Here is a 25,102-nt window from a genome sequence, read left to right on the forward strand (position 1 = left end):
AGCAGCAGCAGCAACAACATAAAACACAGCAGGCTCAACAAGCCACTGTTGTTGGACAGATTCCTTTGGCCACTGTTGGCAAATCCGTTACAAATGTCATTTCTAATTCCATTCCGAATCAGTCAACTCCAGGATCAGTTCAGTCATCTCAAACAGTATCCATGTTGACTTCACACCCAACAAATATTGTTCAGTCCGGCCAAGCAGGTGCTGGCATTCAAGTATTGACAACTTCGAGTGGAGGCAAGCAGCATATGGTGGGTATGATCCCTGGTACAACATTGATTCCAGTGGTGACCAGCACCGCAGTTTCATCTGGGACGTTTGTGCCAGCTTCCAACATGCCCACCATCACTGCTGGAAAATTACCAATACCTGCCACACCAACTGCTGTTTCTACTCCAGTTAAGGTTAGTATAATCAAGTCCAATTCATTGTTTATCATTTTCCCCTCAACTTTAAACGTTTTTTTTTTTCTACTACTACGTTTTTAAGAACCTCTTTGTTGTTATCATTTTCGTAATAATATCTTAAGTCCGCCAGTATTTTGAGTACAATAAATTTATTGAGTAAATAAGGTGATCGGACACTCTACTCACAGACTTTCAGTTTTGATTTCCTGCAGAGTTCTAATCAGGAAATTTTATCATACATTTCTTCAGTTTATTTTATTAGGATAAATGAATTCTCTAATTTCAGGTTCAATCCTTCTGTTTGTCTGTGGGAAGGATCTGTGCCAATTGCCTTTGCAGACCCTCCAAGACCAGTGTTATTGATGCAGTTTATATACTTGGAATGACTTGTTATTACAAAGGGCATTTCTTTGTAAAATACATAAGTTCCAGTAGTTCGGATGTTAATGTTGCCAAATTTGTAAAAATTAAACCAAGGACTGTGTAGAAGAAAATAAATGCAATTAGGCATGTCCAAGACCTAATGAACTACAGAAATGTCACTGCAAAATTTGATTCAAGTAGCATTGTGCTATTTTGGCTTCCTATTCTTTTGCCAACCCTTTAGTGTTTAGATTACTCTGTCAAATATAATGCTTATTTATTCACATTGTTTTGAATTAATTGTGCCTTATCTTCTAGCTTCAACATTTTGATGGATGTGATTGTTTATCCTTAGAATGATAATGTAGAATAGGTGTGAGAGGCTGAATCTGAATCTGAATTGGACATAAAACAATGGGAATATTCAGGCCGGGCATGGCTGGTTTAAACACGAAAGTGTTAAAGCATATATAAGAGATGGCACTCAGTACTACAAAATAACAAAATACTTTAGCAGTTATGCACTTCTTCTGTGGCCTATAGTAATGAACTGTATTCTCTTTTGGTGCTTATTTATGGTAAGTGAACTTTATCTATTAAGAGCTAAGTATTTTGTTAAGGACAATGATATTACTGACACTTTAGCCAATAAATGGACACTTTTATGCCACTAGGAATCTCCAAATGTAGTGACCTGGCCTGGCCCTCCATCAGTTATGACAGCGAGTGTTCCAGTAGATTCAATCAACGAAACAGCCTGCTTATGAACTTAACATGCAAGTGGCTGAGCACCACGCACGCACGCACACACATCGTTAATGTAATTCTCAGGGAGATTCAACATGACACAGAATATGTCATGGCTGGCTCTTTGAATTTCAGGTACAATTCATTTTTGCCATCTGAATAAAACTGGAGCAATGTGAAATAAAGTGTCTTGCTCAAGGACACAGTGTGCTGCCAGGAATCACACTTACAAATTATGATCATGAGCCAGACACCCTAAACTATTTGGCTGTGTGAATTATGTAGGAATGGTTGCATGTGTTAAGGAACCCGCTTTGCATCTACTTGGGTCATGCTTGATTCCCTTGCATGGTACTTTGGACAAATATCTTTTTCCATAGCCTTGGGTTGATCAATGCTTTCTGAGTGGAATGTAGCAGATAGGTGGATGAGTAAACCCTTGTCAAAACTTCATGATTTCAGCCCACAAAGTAGAAAATGAAAGAATTCTCATTTCATTTGTATCATTAGTGTGTTTGTGTTTGTAAATGTGTGACTCCAACACAGTGCAGGACTGCTGGTTGTGATGCATCCTTTAAAGCATATCTCTAGGAGAACATTCTTTGATATAAAATCATGTGTATGTGTGTGTGTGTGGGGGGGGGGGAGTGGCATTGAAGATCATGAATCTGCTACATGCTCAAGCTTGCAATCTTTATTGATACCAGGGATTCTGCATATCTCTGGATCATGCCAGTAGGGTGGAGAGCATTTTAATATTGTGTCTATGTCACTCTCTCTCTCTCTCTCTCTCTATATATATATATATAATGTACACATGTCAAGCTAAGTGGAATTATAGTCATGGCCAGTGCTGATGATACATAAAAGGCACTCAGTATATTGTGGAATGGTTGGCATTAGGAAGGGCGTCCAGCCATAGAAACTAAGCCAGAACAGATTGGAGCCTGGTACAGCTCTCCAGCTTATCAGTTTCACTCAAACGGTCTGACCCATGCTAGCATAGAAAACAGATGCTAAATGATGATAGCGATCTGTGTGTCTGTGTGTGTGTGTGTGTGTGTGTTTGTGTGTGTGAGCATTAGCATCAACAGTTAACATCCATGTTCCAATGGCCCCAAGGACTGCATCATGCTCCAATATCTACTTTGGCATACTTTCTACATCTGAATGCCCTTCCTAACATCTATCACCTTACATGTACTGGGTGTGTTTTAAAAAAATTTTGTGTGTGTGCCACTTGTACTAGTGAAGCTGTCATGCCAGCGCTAGTTAAGCCTTCATTGACAGTCTGATGATGGCTTTACTGGTCAAAACTTTGAAGTCACTGTCAACTTTCTCATTTAAGAATAATAAATTTGTACACTGCAAAATTATAGAGTAACCCATTGATGTAAAATGGCTTTTATTATAACTGAGCATCAAGATAAAAATTTACACGCATGCATACACATGTGTGTGCACAAAAATTTCACTGGGGACTGTTGCTGCTGTCACCAACAGTTGCTTCCAGAGTAGAAGAGGGAGCTATCTCAAAACTAGCAATGGCCAACCTGATGGCTTGCATAATATGATTTGGATGAAGGAACAGAATCTTATTGAATAAGAGAAATAAATGACATTGTTGGATTATTCTTGAATCTTTCAACAAAACACTCTGCATTTTCAGGGTAAAATATTTTTACTGTATTAAAACATGTAATAAAGGTCTAACTTTGTATACAAACCCAGTATGATTTTTTTGAGACATTGTTTTTGGTGGGATGGAAATGCATCTTATATCAAATATGTATACATTTGTGTTAGTCATACGTGCAGCCACACATACAAAGCGGTTTAATGTTTATTTTGCAACCTTGAATCCTGGATTTAATACCACTGTGTGGCATCTTGGGTACCTTCAGATTGACTCATGCTTTGTGAGCCAATTTGGAAACTATGTAGAAACTCATGAGAAGGGCTAAGCTCCAGCCATAATGCATTGGTGTCACACTGATGCTACCCGAGAATTTCATTGAGGGTACATGTCTTTGGAATAGTCAGCCACTTTGTATGCTAGATCAAGTATTTGGCTTCCCAGTTGATCAATATATCAAAATCAGTGGAATGCTCGATTGTGTATGTGTATCTGCTTCAGATGACTCTAAATTTATATGTCAAATAAAAATGCTTTTTACTATTTAGTTTGAGTTTAGCTTGTATCTGTTTTATTATGAAAAATAAGACTGGGCGTAGGGGATCAGTAAAGATAACTGAAATCCTCGGATACAGTGTCTCGGCATGGTAAGAGTTTAAAAAAAAAAAGACTGGATCAAGTAAGAAGATGAAAAAAAAAATATGTTGTAGAGCTGAAATGACCACACAGGTCAGGTATTAAAAACTATTGAATCGTAGTTGTTGTATTCAAATTCACAGTCAATTTTGTTGTGTTGCTGACTGGGTAGCAATATTGTATTCTGTATTGCTTTTGTTCATCTCTCTGAAATAAGGACCAGATTTCCTTTTGATAAAAGACTGATACAGCTTTATCACTCCAGTGATTCATATAATGTCCAGCAATCAAGTATATTATCACATGTTTTGCTTTATCTTTTAGATTGTTTATAAAATATTTTTGTTTTCCAGATGGGTGATAAAGAAGTACTCATCAATTTGACGGGTCACAACAAAGAAGCTGTCTTGGCACACCTGGCTCAACTGACACCAGAGCAACAGCAAGTGTACCTTAAACACAAAGCTAAGTTTATTGTCAAGTTGGATCAAGCTAATTCACAGCTCCTGCAAGCACAGCAGCAACAGCAGCAGCAGCAGCAGCAACAACAACAACAACAGCAGCAGCAGCATCAACACCAACATCATCAGCAGCATCAACAACAACAGCAGCAGCAACACCATCATCACCATCAGCAACAGTTACAACCACGACAGATCCGACAGCAGCAAACGACTGCAACTGTTGCAGCTGCCACAAATATGTCTGGTGGTACTGTTATAATAAGTAAAGGCCAACAAATATCTCGGCATACTTGTAAAGGACAAATGGTTATGGACACCAAAATACCAGTCCCAGTTCAGGTGGGTTGATTTCTTGTTTCAAGGCAACAGCTTCTCAAAGAGGCCTTTCTCCTTTGAATAAGAGATTTTCCTATTAATTATTTTAATATTTATTTCAAGCCAAGCAGGCTCTTTGAGTGGGAATTGGTAACATGAAAGAATTACAGCTGATATTTCCACTATTTTGGAGAAGCCCTAGTCTGTCAAAAGTTTAGGATCAACCCTAGCAAGATTTCAAGATAAACTACAAAACTGAACTGAATAAAATGATACTTGATGCTCAAGTTGTTGATACGTTTGGTATTCAGGTCAAATGCATCTTCACAAATAAAACATCACCTTTCAAGCCACTGAGTATGGCTGAACTCATAGAAATGAGTTGTAAGGAACCGTAAACAAATTCTTAACTTAATTTGCCAAGGCTTCTCTCTTTTGAATACTAATAAAAAGAACATTATTCTTTTGATTATGGAGCAGCAACCATCAAATCGGTTTTATGACTGGCTCCTGGAATTGCTAAAATAAATAAAAGAGGAATACAAGCTCAAATATCAGTAATAAAAACTAAAGTTCAGTTTTACAACTGAATCTTAGTTTTTATTTACCTAAACTGAGTTGCTAATAGCCAACAAGATATATTAAAGCAAAGCAGAATAAACATGTTTGCTATATATTTGGCTTATATTTTTAATCAGTAATTCACAGGCTAAAAATACAAGCCACTGTTTAAGAAAGGTCATTTACATGCACCAAGTACATTAAATCTCTTAGTGATTCATTTTTCAGCCTTCATCAAAGCTTCAAATTGGAATTTAATTTTATTAATTTCAACTTTGTACATTTTGTAATTATTAAGAGGTATTCAGTATATCAAACTATTTCTTTCTAGGAGTTTGATAAAAATTTGGTGCAGATCAAAGTAGAACCAGGTCAGTCATCGACTGTGATAAAGTCATCTGGAAAGGCACAAAAACGACCAGCTGAACTGTCCAAAGGAGTTGTGTAAGTATATAATTAAGCATGCTTAACAGTTTATTGCTTTGAAGAGTTCAGTGAAAAATAAAAATTGTCAGGTATTTTGTTGGTATAATTACTATTAGCTATTCTTGTATATTTTAGGGCATCTGAAATCTTTGTCTTCTGTCAGTCTAAGATATTTTGTCTATCCCATTGCTTCCCCTCAATACAGAGTTTTTAGTTTCTACCAGTTTTCTTCCTACATATTGAGCAAAATCATTTCTAAGATGGTGCTATGATCTTCTGTCCTTTGTTAAAAAATAAGATATTGGTCTTTGCCATGCTTTTGAAGTTTTGGCTCAAAACTATTTTCTCAAGTTTGAAACTTACTTTTGTAGATTGTTATCAAATTCTCAGCATGATCTTCTTCAAACTGTAAGGAATAGTAAAAAGAACTAAAAACACAACCTAAATGAATGCTCATTTTTTATGCTAAATTCCACACTGAATTGTCTATCAATTTATATTTTGTAAACTGTTTGAACAGCTCTCGTAAACTATTTAGCTCAAGTAGTGCCAATTAAGGCAGCATACTATGGTATTTCAAAGATCTTCCATGGGTAGTCAAATGTAGACTAGAGTTGTTTATTCTTAGCTAAGAATTCTTGCAGTTTTCTCATGACATATATATATATATCTGTGGTTCTATAATTCTGGCACAAATTCAAACAGTATCTTATCCAAAGTAATCTTATTTTGCATTAGCTTGCTGAAACTTTCTCAGATTGGTTAAGTTTGAAACCTAGTCTCTGATAATCATTGCAATAAGACCTTTACAAACAACACCTTTAAGGGGACAAGTCCTGAGAGGAGGTATTTATAATCAGAATTGTAAGACTTGGAGTTTCTCAGAGTATCTGCACATCTCTTTTACTGATTTATATGACTCCAAAGCATTGATGCCTGACATTGAGCAGTTTGAGACATCATTTATGCAGATATGATTTTACAGTTTTTGATACAAACCATGACTCTGAAATGATCACCAACAAACTGAACAAATGCCTGGCCGTTTCTTTTGGCATTTTTTGCAGGCAGAAGAACGCAGTACACAGTATCTGGATTGACTGTGATTTTGTTCACACTGCAAAGTGTATATTTCCACTTTTGTTCCCAAGTCCAATTCTGTGTCAGTACACTATTTCTGGAGCAGCAACCCTAAATACTAACAGTCACATTTGATACAGTAGTCATATTCTTACCATATTGTTGAAGAATGACAGGACCTACTCAACAAAGAAAGATCCTTGTTCAGTTATTTGAGGCATTGCTTGAGCACAGGACAAATCCATACTTATGGCAATCTACAAAACAAGGAGACAATTCTCAATAATATCAGTTTTATCTGATGCAGCATTGAAGAAAATGCAAATTAGTACAGAATACAGCTCTTTGAGTAGCAGCTGAAGACCATCTGCACCATGAGACAAAAACTGAAAGTACCACCACATTTAGATCCTATAGTTTCACAACACTATGCTCTTCAAATGCAAAATAAAGCCAACTCTATCACAATTCTACATGAAATTCATGCCATTTAGAAATTTATCAACGAGCTGAATGTCGACCCAATGAAAGCACCAGATTGACAGTACCTTGGTAGATAAAGCAATAAAGGGTCTGAAGACAAGGAAAGCCCCTGGCCCATCATAAATCACCACAGAGATGCTTAAAATATCTGGCGGTGTCGGCTATTGTCTAGTCACCCGTAAAGTCAATCAAGTGATACATGAAGGAGTCATACCCAATGACTGGTGTAGCAGCACCATAGTCAACTGCTACAAAGGTAAAGGTGATGCATTAGATATGAATAATTACAGAGGTATCAAGTTGTTGGATCAGGTAATGAAAGTCACAGAGAGGGTCATAGCCCAACTAATTAGAGAAAGAGTCAGCCTAAATGAGATGCAGTTTGGGTTTGTGCCAGGGAAAAGCACCACTGATGCTATATTTCTGGTAAGACAACTACAGGAGAAATACCCAGCCAAAGATAAACCTCTGTACCTGGCTTTTGTTGACATGGAGGAAATCTTTGACAAGGTCCCCCAATCCCTTATCTGGTGGTCAATGTGGAAACTAGGGATAGATGAGTGGTTAGTGAGAGCTGTACAAGCCACGTACGGGGATGCTGTCAGTAAGGTAGGGGTTGGCAACAAGTAAAGTGAAGAATTCCAGGTAGGAGTAGAAGTCCACCAAGGATCAGCCCTCTCTTATTCATCATAGTCCTCCAGGCAATAACAGAGGAATTCAAGACAGAATGCCCTTGGGAACTTCTCTATGCTGATGACCTTGTTCTAATAGCTGGGTCATTATCAGAACTAGAGAGAAGTTTCAGGTGTGGAAGCAAGGTCTAGAATCGAAGGCCTTAGAGTCAGTCTAGCAAAAACCAAAGTCTTAATAAGTAGGAAGGCAGACAAACCACAAATCCCTTCAGGTAGATGGCCCTGCTCAATCTGTAGAAAAAGCATAGGTAGAGACTACATAAGATGTACCTTGTGTAAGCTATGGACACATAAGAGGTGCAGCAATATCAAAGGAAGGCTAACTGGGAAGTTAGTTTTTGTGTGTGGCAATAAACACTGAAAATGTGCTGAGAACAATTTCTGCCACATTCCAGGGGGGAAAACTATAAGTAGTTTATAGCTTCTGTTACCTTTATCTAGGTGACCAAATCAGTAGCAGGGGTGGATGCTCTGAGAGTGTAGCTACTAGAATAATAAGAATAGCCTGGTCAAAGTTCAGAGAGCTCCTACCTCTGCCTTTGGTGACAAAGGGCTTCTCGCTCAGAGTAAAAGGTAGGCTGTATGATGCTAGTATGCTCCACTGGATGTGTAATGTCAATGTGCATACACGACTGAGTGTAAGTGCCTTGAGAGAAAAGTTGGACAAATGAAGCATCAGATGTGGTATGCAAGAGAGACGACTGCGCTGGTATGGTCATGTGTTGCATATGGATGAGGACAGCTGTGTGAAAAAGTGTCATACCCTCGCAGTAGAGGGAAAGAGGGAACCTGTGGAAGAGGGAGACCCAGGAAGACCTGGGATGAGGTGGTGAAGCACAACCTTCAAACACTGAGCCTCACCAAGGCGAAGACAAGTGACCGAGACCTTTGGAGATATGCTGTGCTTGAGAAAACCCAGCAAACCATAACCGTGACCGCCTGATTGACACGGGTGCTGGTGGCATGTAAAAAGCACCATTCAAGCGTGGTTGATGCCAGTGCTGCCTGACTGGCCCCCGTGCCGGTGGCACATAAAAAACGCCCACTACACTCTTGGAGTGGTTGGCGTTAGGAAGGGCATCCAACTGTAGAACTTTGCCAGATCGGATTGGAGTCTGGTGCAGCCTTCAAGTTTGCCAGCCCTCATTCAGACCATCCAACCCATGTCAGCATGGAAAGCAGACATTAAACGATGATGATGATGATGATGATGAGAATGGAAAAATATCACTGTTTTGCTGTTGATACAGTTCAAAGCTACTAACTTCAAATCCTACCAAGCAGGTGGCTACTATCACCAGACCAGCTCATTAGCAATAAAGAATTATGTCTACCAGAGGAAACAAGATTCACAGGAGCAATGTTGCTGTCTGTCTGTCTTGTTTTTTATCTTCCTGCTGACCATCTCACTCAATAGATCCAGATCTAGAAATTACCAGCATATGTCTAGTTTATTATTCTGCTTCACAAGATGTCCAATATCTCTTCCCATATTTAACTAACTCCCCCAATCTAAATGTACTGGACTTCTGGAGCAACTCCAGGAAGGTAGCTGAGTGGCTACTACAACTGAACCTCTGTTGGGCCACTGCAACAATAACACCACCTTTAATGCACTCCCTTATAGCATCTAAATAACCTGAGGCTTTCAGAATTCCAACAGGTATTCTTGTTCCTGCTTTTTGATTGTTTGTATTCTGTTTATCACAAGAATAAAAAAAAAGAAAGAAAGAAACTTGTGTAGCTTTTTAGCTTTCAGGTTATTGGCCTACAAAAGCCCATAGCATTCTGATTTTTGAAGAAATGATTCAGTTGATTTGTGACATTTTACAATTGATTTCCTTCCTCCTGAATTTATACAGCTTCCAATCGGAACTGGTGTAAAAAATAAATTCAAAACATTTAAAATGATTTCAGAAAAAATATGGCAGGAGTCCTCATTGGCTGATTTATTATGATATTGTTCTGTTAAGGGGAAGGGTTTACAGTGCAGACTCTTGTCTCTAGTAATACATGCTCAGTGTATTAGCTTAGTTTACAGATAGCATACCTTACATTTTATAACAGAAAATATTTTGGTACTTAATTCAAATGTTGTCATTGGCCACCAAATTGGCAGAATCATTAAAATGTTAGTAAAAATACCTTGCAGTGTTTGTTCTACAACACAATTTGTCTTACTGCTATGTTTTTGTGTTGGTCTATAGTGATTATTGTAATCTTTGGAGAGGGCTTCTTTCTGGAAACTACATTATAAAAAGAATTTGTCTCTGTAGCAGCTAACATTTCTATGATTTATTATCAAAGTGCCAGCTGTGTGGGTTTTGTTTCATAATTACTGATCATTTATGTTCGATATATTTCAGTGTTCTAGTATCATCAGTTTATTTTCTATTTCAAAACAGAATTCACCAACGATTGAACCATGATCAAGCTTGCGCATTGAAAGCAGACATGAAGACCCCTTTTAAAGACAAATCAGATGCTTGCCAACGTCTTATTTGTTTCCATGTATTCCAGGATTGGGGACCAAATCAAGAAAAATTGGACAAAGGTTAGTTTCTCTTGCTCAGTTGATTTTATCATCATAGTTGAGACATTAGCAGCATCATTAGTCCTTTAATCACTTTCATTTTGTTCCTTACAAATAATCTACTAATCTTTTGCTTTGGAAAATTTTATTTTAAAAGTCTGTCAAATGAGAAAAGCCTGTTCATGTACATTGACAGAAAAATTCATTTGGTGAGAAAGCAAATATTGTTGCTTAAATTTTACATCAGTTGTTTGGGTTTTTCTTTTAAAGTACTAATCATACCAGGTAGTTCTCTGGTGATAGTAACTAATTTATAAAATGTTGGTGTGTAGAAATCTCTTTATCTTGCGAGAACATTTGAAGTAAGGAAAAGATTTGGAATTATGCCATCTTATTATACAAACAAGTTGAACACCTCTTTTTAGTTATAACTAGCTACAATTTATTTGGTATTGTGACTAGTTTTAATGAACTGGTCTATTTGTTGTAAGGTCGCTAATTCAAAATTTGATTCAACTGTTGTGTTTATTATACACAGTCCAGATGTTTGAATCAGTCTGCTTGGCTGAATATGGATACCACTCTTGGTTCAGTTCAGTAGTTGTCAATGCAGCCATAGAGAAACAACTCAAGCATGATTGCATGACCATGTGATTCAGAAGTTGTCTTAGTAACTGTTTGCTTCTAAACCCACTGTGCAACACTTTGAGCAAATTAGATGTCTTTTCTATCCCCACCAATCAGCCAAAGCTTTGTGAGTGAAGTTCAGTCGACAGGAACTATGTGCCAGACCTTCATATGTGTGTGTGTGTGTGTGTGTGTGGGTGAAATCTATTGGCAAGATATGGCTTAATAAAATTGGTAAGGTGGACTTTGTCTTTTGTCCCTTATGAGATTGATAAAATAAGGAGCAAACCAGTACTAGAGTTATTGTAATCACTTACAAGACTTTTGAAAGTGGTGTTTCTGCAAAGTTACAGTCTAAAGACTGAGAATAGTGAAAGAATAAAATAACTCCCATAATTCAAAACAGATAAATTTTCAGAATCATTCCAACATTGAATAAATAGTGTTTTTCTTTTATGGTTAAAAAAAAAAAAAAAGGAGAGGCGCAGGAGTGGCTGTGTGGTAAGTAGCTTGCTAACCAACCACATGGTTCCGGGTTCAGTCCCACTGCGTGGCATCTTGGGCAAGTGTCTTCTGCTATAGCCCCGGGCCGACCAATGCCTTGTGAGTGGATTTGGTAGACGGAAACTGAAAGAAGCCTGTCATATATATGTACATATATATATGTATATATATATATATATATATATATATATATATATATATATGTCTGTGTTTGTTCCCCGAGCATTGCTTGACAACCGATGCTGGTGTGTTTACGTCCCCGTCACTTAGCGGTTCGGCAAAAGAGACTGATAGAATAAGTACTGGGCTTACAAAGAATAAGTCCTGGAGTCGATTTACTTGACTAAAGGCGCTGCTCCAGCATGGCCGCAGTCAAATGACTGAAACGAGTAAAAGAGTAAAGAGTAAGAGAGGGAGTTGTACTTTGGCAAGAGAGGTGATGTGAAATCAGTGTGTTGAGACTGGAAAGTCACGTTAGTCATTTAAAATAGACGTATATATATATATATATATATATATATATATATATGGGCGTTAAATGATGATGATTGTTATATTTACTTTATTTTGTAATTGTGTTATATATTACTATAAACTATCAGTCTTTTGTACATCTACAACCTCACCACAAACACTTACTCCACTGTGGTGTGACAGTACACGTAATCATATAATATTTTACTTACGCTTTCCGTGCTGGCATGCAGATTAAGATTTTCTAGGCCTCTGGGTTACAAGTATTTTGAAGCTTTCCCCTGTCAGATTTTCAGTAATTTTTCTGTTAATCTTTGGAGACCCCATTTCAATGGCAGAGGCTTCTTCTATGCCTTAATCCAACACAGCTAGCATAGTTAAGCAAGGTCATTACTGTCTAAGTTGGTTCTTATCTGTCCTTGCTGTCCTCCTTCACAGATTAAGGAACCATGTCACATGAAAAGCATTCCATTTTTAGTATGAGTTCTATGGTTGGATACTTTTAACACCAACCACTTTATAGGGTGTACTGGGTGCATTTTATCATGGCACCATCACTAGAGAGGCTGTAATATCTCAGACAGATTAAACATCCTCTCGACCCTCTGTTGTCTCTACTCATTCGTTAATTACTTCACAAAGTATACCAGGTGCATTATATCTAATATCAGTTCTGTTGAAGTTGCCGTGTGCTCTGTAAAGCAAAAGCTTACTACTCTACAATGTCTCTATTTAATGCAACATAACCAAGAAGCTGAATAGAAAAGAGAATGATGACAGAATTATATTAACAAAAGTTAATATAGTGAAGTATGTATCTTTTAAATAACATTCATGGCTCTGCCATGGGATATAGAGAAAGAAAAAAATTTTATGGATAAAGTTGAACTGTTTATGTTAGTTTAAATTTATATTGATTTTTCAAAAATTATATTCCATTAGCTGATCAACTATTTGAACAAGCTGCTGAAGAAATCTTAAAGAAAAAACAGTCAATGTTTGACAAATATAGAATTTTACTACTTGAAGAAAGTATGGTAAGTATTTCACATTTCTAAATAATAATTTAAAAAGAAAAAAAAAAATGAGAGTGATCGTGATCCTTCCCTTCTGTTATCATCATCAATCTGGCAGAATCATTAGCATGCCAGGCAAAATGCTGCTGTGGTATTTTTTCTTTTGGCTGTTTATATTCTGAGTTCAAATATTGCTGAAGTCAACGTTGTCTTAAGAGTGGTGAGCTGGCAGAATCGTTGCCGTGTCAGTCAAAATGCTTAGTATTCTTTTATCCATCTTTAAATTCTGAGTTCAAATGCTGCTGTGGTTGATAAATTAAGTCCCAGTTGAGCACTAAAGTTGATGTAATTGACTAGCTCCCTCTCCAATAATTTCAGACTTTGTGCCTGTAGCAGAAAGAGTTTGTTATTATTATTATTTCTCTTTATCACAGGTCTCGTTGGAGCTCCTGGAATCTTTCCTGATTATTCTGGCTGTGCCAAGGAGGCAAGCCTTTGTAACAGTTCTGCTGGGCACTCTATTCTAATTTCCTTGACTTTCCCCTTGATGTCTTCTGATACTGTTCCAAATGACCCAACAATAATTGGCACTATCTTCACCTTCTTCATTTTCCATAGCCGGGCTATTTTGTACTTCAGAGGGTTGTATCTATCTTTTTGCCTTCCTTCTTGACTATTCCCGGGTTAAAGGGGCATGCAACATCAACTATATAGTACATGAGGTGCATCATGTCCCCCACCACTAGGTCCGCTCTGTTATGCTCTAGCACCTGATCTGTTTGGATTGGGATATCTCAGAGGATTTTGCTAGTCTCCAACTCCACCACACTCTGCAGTTTGTGTTCATATCATGTCTTGCCTTTCTCTAGCCCCCATTTTTCATACAGTTTCCAATGTAGCACTTTTGCTACCAGATCATGCCACCACAACTTGTAGTGGGTTTGGGCAAGACTAGGGCATTCGTTTGTGATATGGGCAATGGTTTCATTCACACTATTGCAGATGTGACACAGTAGAAACACTTGCTCATTCCTAAGGTTGACCCTCCAGTTCATAGCCAAAGCTTGGTCCTGCGTTTCTAGTATAGTGTTTTTGGCCTATTTTTGTAGGGTTCCTTTCATCAGCCAATCCCACCTATTTTTCCCTACAACTTCTGTTGTGGCTATATGGAACAGATTGCTTGTTGCGTAATTCTTCTTCCTGTCCTTTTTGTACTTCTTCCTTTGTTTTCCCTTTTTTCTGCTCTCAATACTCCCTTGTTTCTGTTATTAGCAAGGTTTCCATTACTTTGGGCCAGGTATCTCATTAATCCCTTGATTTAGATATGCATGCACTCTTCCACACTTATCAGTCCTCTTCCTCCATTTGTTCTCTTCATGTACAGGCAAACAGTGTGTCTGCATGTGAATGATGGGCTCCATGCATTGTTAGGAGCTTTCTTGACTTGCTGTCCGTCTCCTTTAGCTCCTCCTCTGTCCACTTCAGGATTCCTGTGCCATAATGAACTACTGCGACTGTGCTTGAGTTTATTGCCAGAATTATGTTTCTGGCATTCAGCTTTGAACTCGATATTTTTCTTGCCGCAGTTACTCTCTTTTCGTCTTTTCTTTCTTGTCGTGGTGTTTGATTCCATCTGCCTCAAGTATTCCCAGGTATTCGTAGCTGGATTGAGGTTGAATTGCCTTCATCATTTCACCACTTGGCAACCACATACCTTCTGTCTTGGCAAGCTTTCCTCTTTCATCACCATCGTAGCACATTTTGAGAGTCCAAACTCCATCTTAATATCATTGGAGAAAATCTGCACAAACTGGACTAGGCTGTCCAGTTCTGCCTCACTCTTTGTGAATAGCTTCAGGTTGTCCATGAATAGCAAGTGGTTTAGTTTTCTCTTACCTCTTCCCAGATCATACCCCAACTTTATTTTCTGTAGTATTTCACTCAAGGGGATCATTCCCAGCACAAATATCAGTGGGGGTACACTCCCCCCCTGGAAGATTCCTCTCTTGATTTTTCACCTTTCCTAGTACTTGCTTCCCTGCTGTCAATTCCATTCTCCAGCATTTCATGCTATTCTGTATAAGGCTTCTCATAGTTTCTGCTACTCCATACATTTTCATTGTTCTTATTATCCAAGAGTGCGGTATCATACCGTATGCTTTGCGATAATTAACCCATGCCATGCTCAGGTTAGTATGTCTTCCCTTGCAGTTCCTGATAATTAAATTATCAATTAAGAGCTGATCCTTCATTCCCCGGCTCCTTTTTCAGCATCCTTTCTTCTCAATGGGTAGCAGCTCATTTTTTTCCAAGTATCTGTACAGTTCACCGGCCAAAGCAGCTGACATTAGTTTCAACATTAGTAGTTGGCATGTTATTGGTCTAAAGTTGGATGCAGCATTTCCCTTTTCAGGATCCTTGACACATAACAATGTCTTTCCCTTTGTCGTCCAGCTGGGTACTGTGCCTTCTTGCAAGCACACATATCCCTGTGATATAACTCTTCCTGTTACTTCAGCTTCATTTCTTGAGAATGCATTTATATCTACACTTTACTCTACGTCTTCACTGCTGCCATTCGTTTTTCTGTTCTCACTGGACACCTTACCTGCTGGTGAAATATTATTTCTATATCTTCTACTTTCCTTTTTATCTCTTCTATTTCCATGTCTGTTAACCACCATTTTGTTCTTACTGCTCTTGCGTGATCGGCTAACTGTTGTGCTCACTTATTTCGAAGAGTCTTGTTTCATTCCATTTTGCTTTCATTCATTGTCGGAATCCTTTTCTACTGGGTTCACTCTTGATCCAGTATTCAATTACTGTTCACTTTGCCTCTTTATCCCACCTTCTTCTCTGCCTGTGGTTTTGTGTATAAGCTGTCTCTGGGTGATGACCAGGCCTGCACTGCTCAATCACAGGGCACCTGCCAGGCAAAAGGCTTTCACCTTTGTTCCAGCCTCTTTAACACCATTATTTGATACATTTGTATTTGACATTTTCATTCAACAATGAAGTTTGTGTTTTAAGGTTAGCCACCAACTGGCATTTTTATCGCGACACCCTTTCTAGTAAGATTGTCAACCACAACTGCAGAGCTCTTACTACCCATAAGTTGAGCCTGTTCCCTTACCATTTCTGTGTGTTGGGGACCATGATCCTGATTCTCACTAGGAGACAGATGAGCGTCAGTTGGTCCTGTATCTTCATCCAAACATTGCTCCGGACTTAAGTCCCGATTTGTCGTTTATTTGCATTCATTCCATTCATGGAACTGCAGGACACTGACAGGTTGTCACCTCTGTGACTAAGGAGTCCTATCTACCCCAGTTTTTAAGTCAGAGTGTTCATTCTCCTAGGCAGACTACCAACCAAGGATCACGAGTTCAGTCTACACGTTTTCAGAATGACCATTGACTCTCTCAAGTTCCTCTGTCCTTTGCCGAGCTTTGTTTTTAATCCCACAGGGTGTCGAAAATCCATCCTCTTCACCAAGCAAGCTTAGTGGGGTTGCTGGTTTAGTTGCCGACAACTCGACGGTTTCACAATGCCATTTATTATTCATTCTGGGTAATTATTTACTTGTTCACTATTACAACTATAATCCCTATTTTATTATTTACTTGTTCACTAATAAAAGAGATTTATTATTATTGTTGTTGTTGTTAAGGCAGTGAAATGGCAGTATCATTAGCACATCAAAGAAAATGCTTATCAGTATTCCTTCTCTCTGAGGCAAACTTTGTGTTTCATCCTTTCAGGGTTGGTAAAATAAAATACCAGTAAAATACTAGAGTTCATATAATCAACTAGTGCCCCCAGCAGCCCTCAAAAATTACTGGCCTTGTACCAAAATTTAAAACAATTATTATTCTTGTTGTTTCTAACGTAGGCACAAAACCAGATGGTGAGCATGGAGGTATTGTCAGTTAAATTAATCTTTGTACTTGAATGTTACTTTATTAACTCTGAAAGGATGAAAGGCAGTCACTGAAGTTAACTTTGTCTCTTCTATTTTTGGAGTCAGGAGTTTCAGAATTGCTTTCATTTTTGACTAGATCTCTCCTCACCCTCTTGGCTTTATATTTTTTGTTATTATTCCTATTCCTGTTTTTTCTACACTTGAAATTACCAATCTGGAAAAAAAAATTTTCTTCACAATTCCATTTTGTCACATTTTAACTCTGGCACCCTCCCACTTTTTTATTTTTATTTTTATTCTCTGGCCCCATTCTTTACTATTCCTGTTTGGCTTGTAAAGACAACAGGTTACATTGGTAGAATTGTTTCGAGTGTTTGAAGAAATGCTTGATGGTATTTCTTTTGGTTAAAATATAAGGTGGCGAGCTGGCAGAAACGTTAGCACGACGGGCAAAATGCGTAGCCGTATTTCGTCTGCCGTTACGTTCCGAGTTCAAATTCCGCCGAGGTCGACTTTGCCTTTCATCCTTTCGGGGTCGATAAATTAAGTACCAGTTACGCACTGGGGTCGATGTAATTGACTTAATACCTATGTCTGTCCTTGTTTGTCCCCTCTGTGTTTAGCCCCTTGTGGGTAATAAAGAAATAGGTATTTCTTTTGGTTCTTTACATCGTATAGTTTTAGGTTCTATTTAATCTCTTACCATTGCAAATCTCAAATTCATCTTTCTAATCTCATATATTCAAGTTTACTTTTTCTTTGTGCATTTTCATTGTCTGCCTATCTGTACGGGTGAGTGAATGTGTGTGTATGTAATTACCCTTAATTTGTACATAGATTTGGTCATTGTCATATTTAATGATTGATTTATTTTATTAAAGCGAGATAAGCCATCAGCTGAAATGGTGATGATCCAGCGAATGCTTAATCAAGATATGACTGCTGTTCTTGAAGAAGAGAGAAAACTGGCTGCATCCCATCCAGGTAAATACTCCCAGAGTTTGTTAGGGTTATACAACTTAACCCTTTAGTGTTTACATTATTTTGCCAAAGTTAATCCTTTTTTATCCACTTTGTTTTGAACTAATCATTCATCATCTTGTAGTTATGAGAATTTGATGAGGTAGCTGTTAATTTTTAAAACTATATTGTAGGGTTGGTGTGAGAGACCAGATCTGGCCATTTGAACATAAAACAGGCAGAATACTTTTGGCCGGATATGGCCGGTCTAAATGCTAAAGGGTTAAATTATTTTTCCTTTTCATTTTAAGGCACTGGTTACGAAATGTGCACTGGTGCCCTGAGTGATCTGCTGAGAGGTCAGATATTCATACGACATCACTGTTTTGTTTTGGTTTCAAAGACTAATACTGGTTTATGTTCTCAAAGGTCTGACGAGTTTTATTCGTTCACAGGTGTTAGCACAAATGCTCATAAGCTCAAGGGAGGTAACTCTTCCTGTAAGTTTATCACAGCAGAGACAATCTCAAGAGCTATACTCCATGGAAATGAAGGCTTGAGTTGGTTTCTCTATAAAGCATTGAGATATTGTACTTACCATAACATCCTACACTGATTTGATAATCTCTAATTACGTTTTTGAAAAGCCTAGTCTTCAGCAGTTGCAATATTAAGATCAACTTCATAGTTTTAATATCCATAATATTATTTTTTTGAAGGGGTGGTGGTTGGTTTGCAAGATTGCATATCTTCATTCATATCACTCAAGCATCATATCGATGGGACTTGCTTATAGTTCTGTTCATATATATTTTTCCTTGTACTTTCTGTGCTTACTCTTACCACAAATGCCTTCTCTTAACTAAATAGTATTTTTTTTGCCACTTGGTGCTTAAGATGAAATCTTGATTAGTAAGTATTACATTTAACAGAGTAAACTGAATGCTAAAGTGTGAAATGGTTTCCAAACAATTAAAGAATTATAATAATATTTATGAGTTTGGTGGTTATTAACTTAATTTTTAGAGTGTATAGATGCAGTGTTCCAGATGTGTTGTTTTTGATAGATTTAAACTAAGAGTTTTTACTTTTAAAGGAATAACATATCAGGGTTGTACTTGCTTGATTACTGATTAGGATCTGAGAGTGTAAATTGAAACTAAAACGATTGTAGCATGGAGGACACATGTTGGCCATTAAAAAAAAACACAAACGCACACTGTTAACTTTATATAAACATTTATTTGGTGTCAAAATTTATGTCACACCAATTGTGACCTGATCACTGACATAGTTCCACTGTAGCCTTAAGAAAGGTAATAACATTCTTAATCATGAAGCCATCTTCTAGAATGAGACACATGATGATGACTGGAGATAAAAAAAAAAACAATCGAAACACTGTGATTGTACAATCGAAAACCTAAAATAATAATTCATTTTGGATTTTTTAGATTTTGTCAACTTGAGGAACAGTCAAATCTTGATGTTTTACAGATTGTTATCCTACAAATGAAAGTTTCTCTTTTTCTTTGGCTTGTAATAGAATTACAATTTGGTTTCTACTTCATGATATTGTGGTTTGTATCTGACTTGGTTTCACTGGCTGTGCATGTAGAAGTTACAGTTTAGACAGTGTGTCTCCAATCTCTAATGCTATTATATGTTCTTAGTAAATATACTTAACTCCTACTGGGCCCTAGTTTATGTATCTGGGGCTGGTGATTGTTGCTGGTCATTGCTGTTAATTTGAGATTGTTATTAGTTTGTGTGTGAGTGCATGTATGCAAGTGAGTTTATTTGTGATTTGTTTGGCACACATCTTTCTAAAACTTCGTTTTTTAGATTATTAAATTAGTGTTATAATTGATTCAAATACGAAATAGATTTTTAATTTTGTTTAACTTTTGTTTTTGCAGATGCTTTTGAACCAATGCCAGTAAAGCTGCTTAAACTAGACAAAGAATCTGAAAATTCTGATTTCAAACAGGAATGTGTTAAAGCAGAACCTGTTGATGAATACATCCAATGTAAATCTAACTCCCAAAGTAAAATGGGTCATGTTAATGTGCATAAAAAGGAAGTTATCGATAGCAAGGATGAACGTTCTGAAACGGGGAAGAAGTGGAAATGTTCTGAACCTGAACGAAGCCACTCTCCTCCACACAGTGTGAAGCTAGTCATCCGAAATGATGGTGTCAGTTTTAGTAGCAGCCTCTCACTTAAGGTGAAAAAAGAAAAGTCACGGAAATCACAAAAGACTGTGAAATCAGAACCACTCAGTAGTGTTTCAATAAAGAAAGAGCCTCCAGACATCAAACCACAGTTGCCTGAAGTTAAACCGGCTCCTTTCAGTCAAGAGAACTATGATGAGTGGAAAACGTCGTCGTCATCGAACAATTTGTCAGCAGTCAAGCAAGAATCTTCGCCCTATCATAGTTGTGCTGCTGCTGCTGTGGCCCGAACAACTGCAGTAGCAACCACAACTCCCACAACGACAACTCCTGTAACTATGTTACCCCTTTCAACTGTAGAATCACTCACCTCATCTGCAACTTTGTCCACATCAAGGGTAGTGTCGAATCCAATGGGGTTGGAGGTTAGCTGTTCGTCTGTTACACCAGCACCTTTAACCAGTTCCCATTCTTCCTCTGTGGCTGCAATGCCTCCCCCAGCAGCCACAGCTTCTTCCTCAACAACTGTATTTTCTAAAAACTGTGAAACTTCTAACAATGATATTTTCATGGACGAAGAAGATTTCTTAGAAGGTCAGTTGGCAAGTCAAGATAGAAAACTTATACCCCAACGAACGCGAATTATGTCTGATTCAGAACTTCTTGAAGAGCCTACTCCTGATGATATGCTCTCTTCTTTCCATGGGCTTGATTTCACTGTTGATTTTATCCTCCCTGAAAATCACTCCTCTGGAAGCATTAAACAGGAGCTAAATCCGTCAGAATCAGCAGTGTCTCAATTTTCTTTAAATAATTCCAATTCACATTCTTTCTCTTTAGGGAACAGTCGCTTCAGTCCTAAGAACTTTGAACCTGATACATCAGCTACATATTCACTTGAAGACTTTGTGACTGATGACTTACTCAGCAATTGCCATTTCTCCTTGCAGCCTTCTGCAGATTTAGGCACTGAAGAACTCTCTCTTCCTGCTGCTACTAGTTCTGAGCTGCAAAATGCAGTCGACAGTATTGTAAACTTTGAAGGAACTGATAGCATAGCTGTTTCTGAGTGTAGTCTGGACTCACTGGCACATAGAAATAATTTGGTATTGAACACCGAAGATGCCGTCCAGTCAATCTTAGCTGGAACAGCTTCATTACACAGTTCTGAATCATCAGCTCCTACTGTTGCTATGGCCAGCACAACTACTGCTAATAATAGTAGTAGTAACAGCAGCAACAGTAACAGCAGCAACAACAATAACAACAACAACAACATCATCATTGATAACAGTCCCTCAAATAACAACAATAATAATAATAATAATAGTAATAATAATAATAACAACAACAACAGCAATAACACCTCCACAAACCTCACAACCACCACTTCTACAACCAGCATCACCACTTCCACAAGCAACACCACCACGACCAACAACAACACAACCCCCAACAACAACAACAATGATAATGCTGATAATACCAACAATAACAATACGCAAGCAACTGTCATCTCTGCAACGCCCGTTGATTGTATCACGGACGTTTCAGATGCCTACACCGATCCAAAACTGAAGCAGCAGACTGAGAATGCGGTGAACAGCATTCTCAGCCTGTCTCAAGAACCACCGATGCCCTCTGGTGGCAGTGTTGGTGACTTCTCAATAGACGGTCCACTGGATGACTACGGTAGTGGTAGCTCTCACCTCTCCTGCAATGTAGGAGGCGGTGGAGTGAGTATAGCTAGCTCTCTCGATGGCTCTGGTGCATCAGGCCTTGCTACTGCACCAGCCGGGTCAGACATTGGTACAATGGTTGCCGCAACCGCTGGGGTGCCACAAGACTTCTACTCTTCCGTTCCGGATCGGTCCTTAGATGATAGTTGTTTGGTGAGTGCCGCTGATGCTGGCATGCAAATTGAGGATGATTTAGATGCTGCTGTGCAAAGTATTCTGATGTAATAATAATCAATAAGGATAGTGAAGAAACAAAACAAAACAAAACAACAACAAAAATAATAATACCGGATTAAGAAATGGGAGAAATTTGACAAAATAAATAATAAGTAGCTGGGAGGAAAATGACTGATGTTTTTTTTCTCTTACTGAACATCAGGTATTGAAAAATGTTAATGATATTCGTATGGAAGTATATGAAATTGAAGTGTAAACATATATTTTTTATTTGAAGACTGAGCAATTTGCTGGACAGAACTAGACATTTTGTTGAGAACTCAACTACAACTGAATTACACACAAACATAAAAATACTTGTTAAAAAATTGTTTTCCCTTCTCAATTCCTTTCTCTCTCTCTCTCTCTCTCTCTCTCTCTCTCTCAACATATTTTGCCTCCTCCTCTCTCTCTATCTTTGTTTATATCCTCTTATTTCTCACTCCATCTCTCTCTCTCTCTCTCTCTCTCCTGATTCTCTCATTTATTCACCTTGATGTTATAATGACTGTAATGTGATCATTGTAAACTCTATAACATATCATTTCCAATAAATGACCATTATTCAAAGACAAAAAAGACAAGGAATTCATTATAGATTTTCTTCCTTCTCCCATTTCCCCTGCCTTTCCAATATTTCAAATATCCTTTACCCTCCGCCCACCCATGTCTCAGCCCATATCCCCCATATATTTGTAAATACATTACATGTCTTAACATACACTCTTGTCAATGTGTATGTGTATACATACATATATATATATATATATATATAAAACATATAATATGTATATAGCATTATTATTATTATTATTATATTATTATTATTATTATTATCATCATCTCAAAAAAAGATTTTTTTGGGGCTCCTTAAAATAAAAAAGAAAAGCCCAAGAGCTCATCCTTTCCTCATGCGGTACAGCATTAAAAAGAAAGTAAAAATGAAATAAAAATAAAAATACAATTAAAAAAAAAAACAAATGCCTTCTTTTGGCAATTTATTGTTTGCTCAGCTATTATCTATTTCTAATACTATATGTATGTATGGCATTATTCAGTTTTATTTCAAGATTTCTTCCCAGTAGAGAAAGAGCTGGTTTCTAACCTATATCCAAGGCTCCTTCATAGGAATTTCAACGACATCAACAGGATATTTTTATGTGCAAATTTGTTTTGTTTTATGTATGTATTCTCATGCCTATATTGCATGTCTAGACATGTTCATATATATTTGAATGATAAACTTCTGGACAGTTTTACAGATTTCTACAGTTCCAGTGATGGCTTCAATCTGTAATCTTTGAATCAACTTTCTCCTTTCTGCTTTTGAGAAGCCCAATTTCTCAAGATTGGTATTTAGGCAACATATCCCAGTGCCCCAATAATTACAGGTATAAATCCGAACTTGTAATCGGGGTAGAGTAACAGTAGATTTCTCAATAGTTCTGCATTGGCATTTTCTCTATATTAACATCCACTGGGCAGCTGATTTCCACAACTGTACACAGTTTCTCTTCTCAATCCCAAATCACAATATCTGGTCTATTATATTTTATTGAGGTTTTCACTGAGACATTCCACCAGTTCTCCTTCTTATTACGAGAAGCTATGACTTACACCTGCAATGATTTCATCTCAATCGAAGGAGAGGAGCTTTCTCCGTCCGGGTTGCAGATCCGTGGAACAAGCTGCCAGACGAGATGGTGAAGATGCCGACGACCGCTTTGTTCAAAGCCTCCCTTGACCTCAAGTGGCCTGAACTCTTTACATGAACACCACCCTGTACTTAACTCCATGTCCCCCTACATGGCCTTGCTATTTGCTTTTGAGCCAAATTAACTAACTAACTAACTAACACCATACTGTGGGTTCTTATTTCTTAGGCTTCAGGATTATCCTTCTGACGCATCCCATTGCAAGTGTCTTAGCCACAATACGTCTCATCGGTAGATGACATTTTCGGACAACTGCTTCCGATGTGGGTGATGTCTTCAGTGTTAATTCCGTTTGTATGTATTAGTGTCAGTTTAGAATTAATTTCCTGTTACTACAACAGCAAAAAAAAGAAACCCTGTTGTAATTTTTGTTTCTAAAATTATTGTTTTCCTTTCTCTCTCCTTATTTTTGCCATATCGTCTTTGTTTTATTTATTTTAATCTATCAATTTTCTTAAAGACAGCATCATTAGCACAAAATGCTTAGTGGTATTTCTTTTAGCTGTTTACACCCTGTGTTCAAATCCTGCCAAGGTATCCTTTTGGGGTGAATAAAATAGGTATGAGTTGAGTACAGGTGTCAGTGTAATCGACTAGTCCCTCCAGCCAAATTTCAGGCCTTCTGCCTGTATTAGAAATGATTGTTATTAATATTATTTACGGCCAGTGTACAACGTCTTACGGAGGCAATGTAACCGACGCCGGCGTCGTGTAACTAGCACCTGTGTCGGTGACACGTAAAAGGCACCTTTCGAGCATTGTGTCTCACGGAGGCAATGTAAAATGATGGAGACTTTAACTGGCACCCGTGCCAGTGGTACGTAAAAGCACCCGTTACACTCGGAATGGTTGGCGTTAGGAAGGGCGTCCAGCCGTAGAAGCCATGCCAAATCAGGCTGGAGTCTGGTGCAGCCCCTCAGTTTGCCAGCCCTGGTCAAACCGTCCAACCCATGCCAGCATGGACAACAGACATTAAATGATGATGATTCTGGTTGGCGGGCTGACAGAATTGTTACTATGCCAGACAAAATGCTTAATGGCATTTCGTCCGTCTTCATGTTCTGAGTTCAAATTCCGCCAAGGTTGACTTTACCTTTCATCGTTTTGGGGTCGATAAAATAAGTACCAGTTGAGCATGGGATCGATGTAATCGACTTACACTCTCCCCTGAAATTTTGGCCCTGTGCCAAAACTTGAAACCAGCATTATGCTGTTCAGAGTGGTTGAGTGGTAGAATCAGTAGAGCATTAAACATAAAGCCTTGTGATAGTATATAGTTAACTTCTTTTATCATCTGCATTCAAATCCTCTCAGAGCTAACGTTGCCTTTTATTCTATCAGGGTTGACAAGGAATTAATAAATAATAATTAAAAAGCTGTCAGTTTAATCGACTAACACTTCTCCC

At 37.9% G+C, this 25,102-nt stretch overlaps 1 protein-coding gene across 1 annotated transcript in view; it reads left to right on the forward strand.

The window, feature by feature from the left end:
* The window catches only part of LOC115220616, a 217,110-nt gene extending 194,174 nt beyond the window's left edge, over positions 1-22,936 (forward strand). The window contains 7 exon segments of the mRNA XM_036509936.1: positions 3-410; positions 4,149-4,598; positions 5,467-5,579; positions 10,222-10,370; positions 12,897-12,991; positions 17,774-17,876; positions 19,772-22,936. Coding sequence (XP_036365829.1) covers positions 3-410; positions 4,149-4,598; positions 5,467-5,579; positions 10,222-10,370; positions 12,897-12,991; positions 17,774-17,876; positions 19,772-21,990 — 3,537 coding nt within the window. The 3' untranslated portion in view covers positions 21,991-22,936.
* Positions 22,937-25,102: the final 2,166 nt, after the last annotated feature.

This window comes from Octopus sinensis, linkage group LG16 (assembly GCF_006345805.1).
Source record: "Octopus sinensis linkage group LG16, ASM634580v1, whole genome shotgun sequence".
NCBI classification, from domain to species: Eukaryota; Metazoa; Mollusca; class Cephalopoda; order Octopoda; family Octopodidae; genus Octopus; species Octopus sinensis.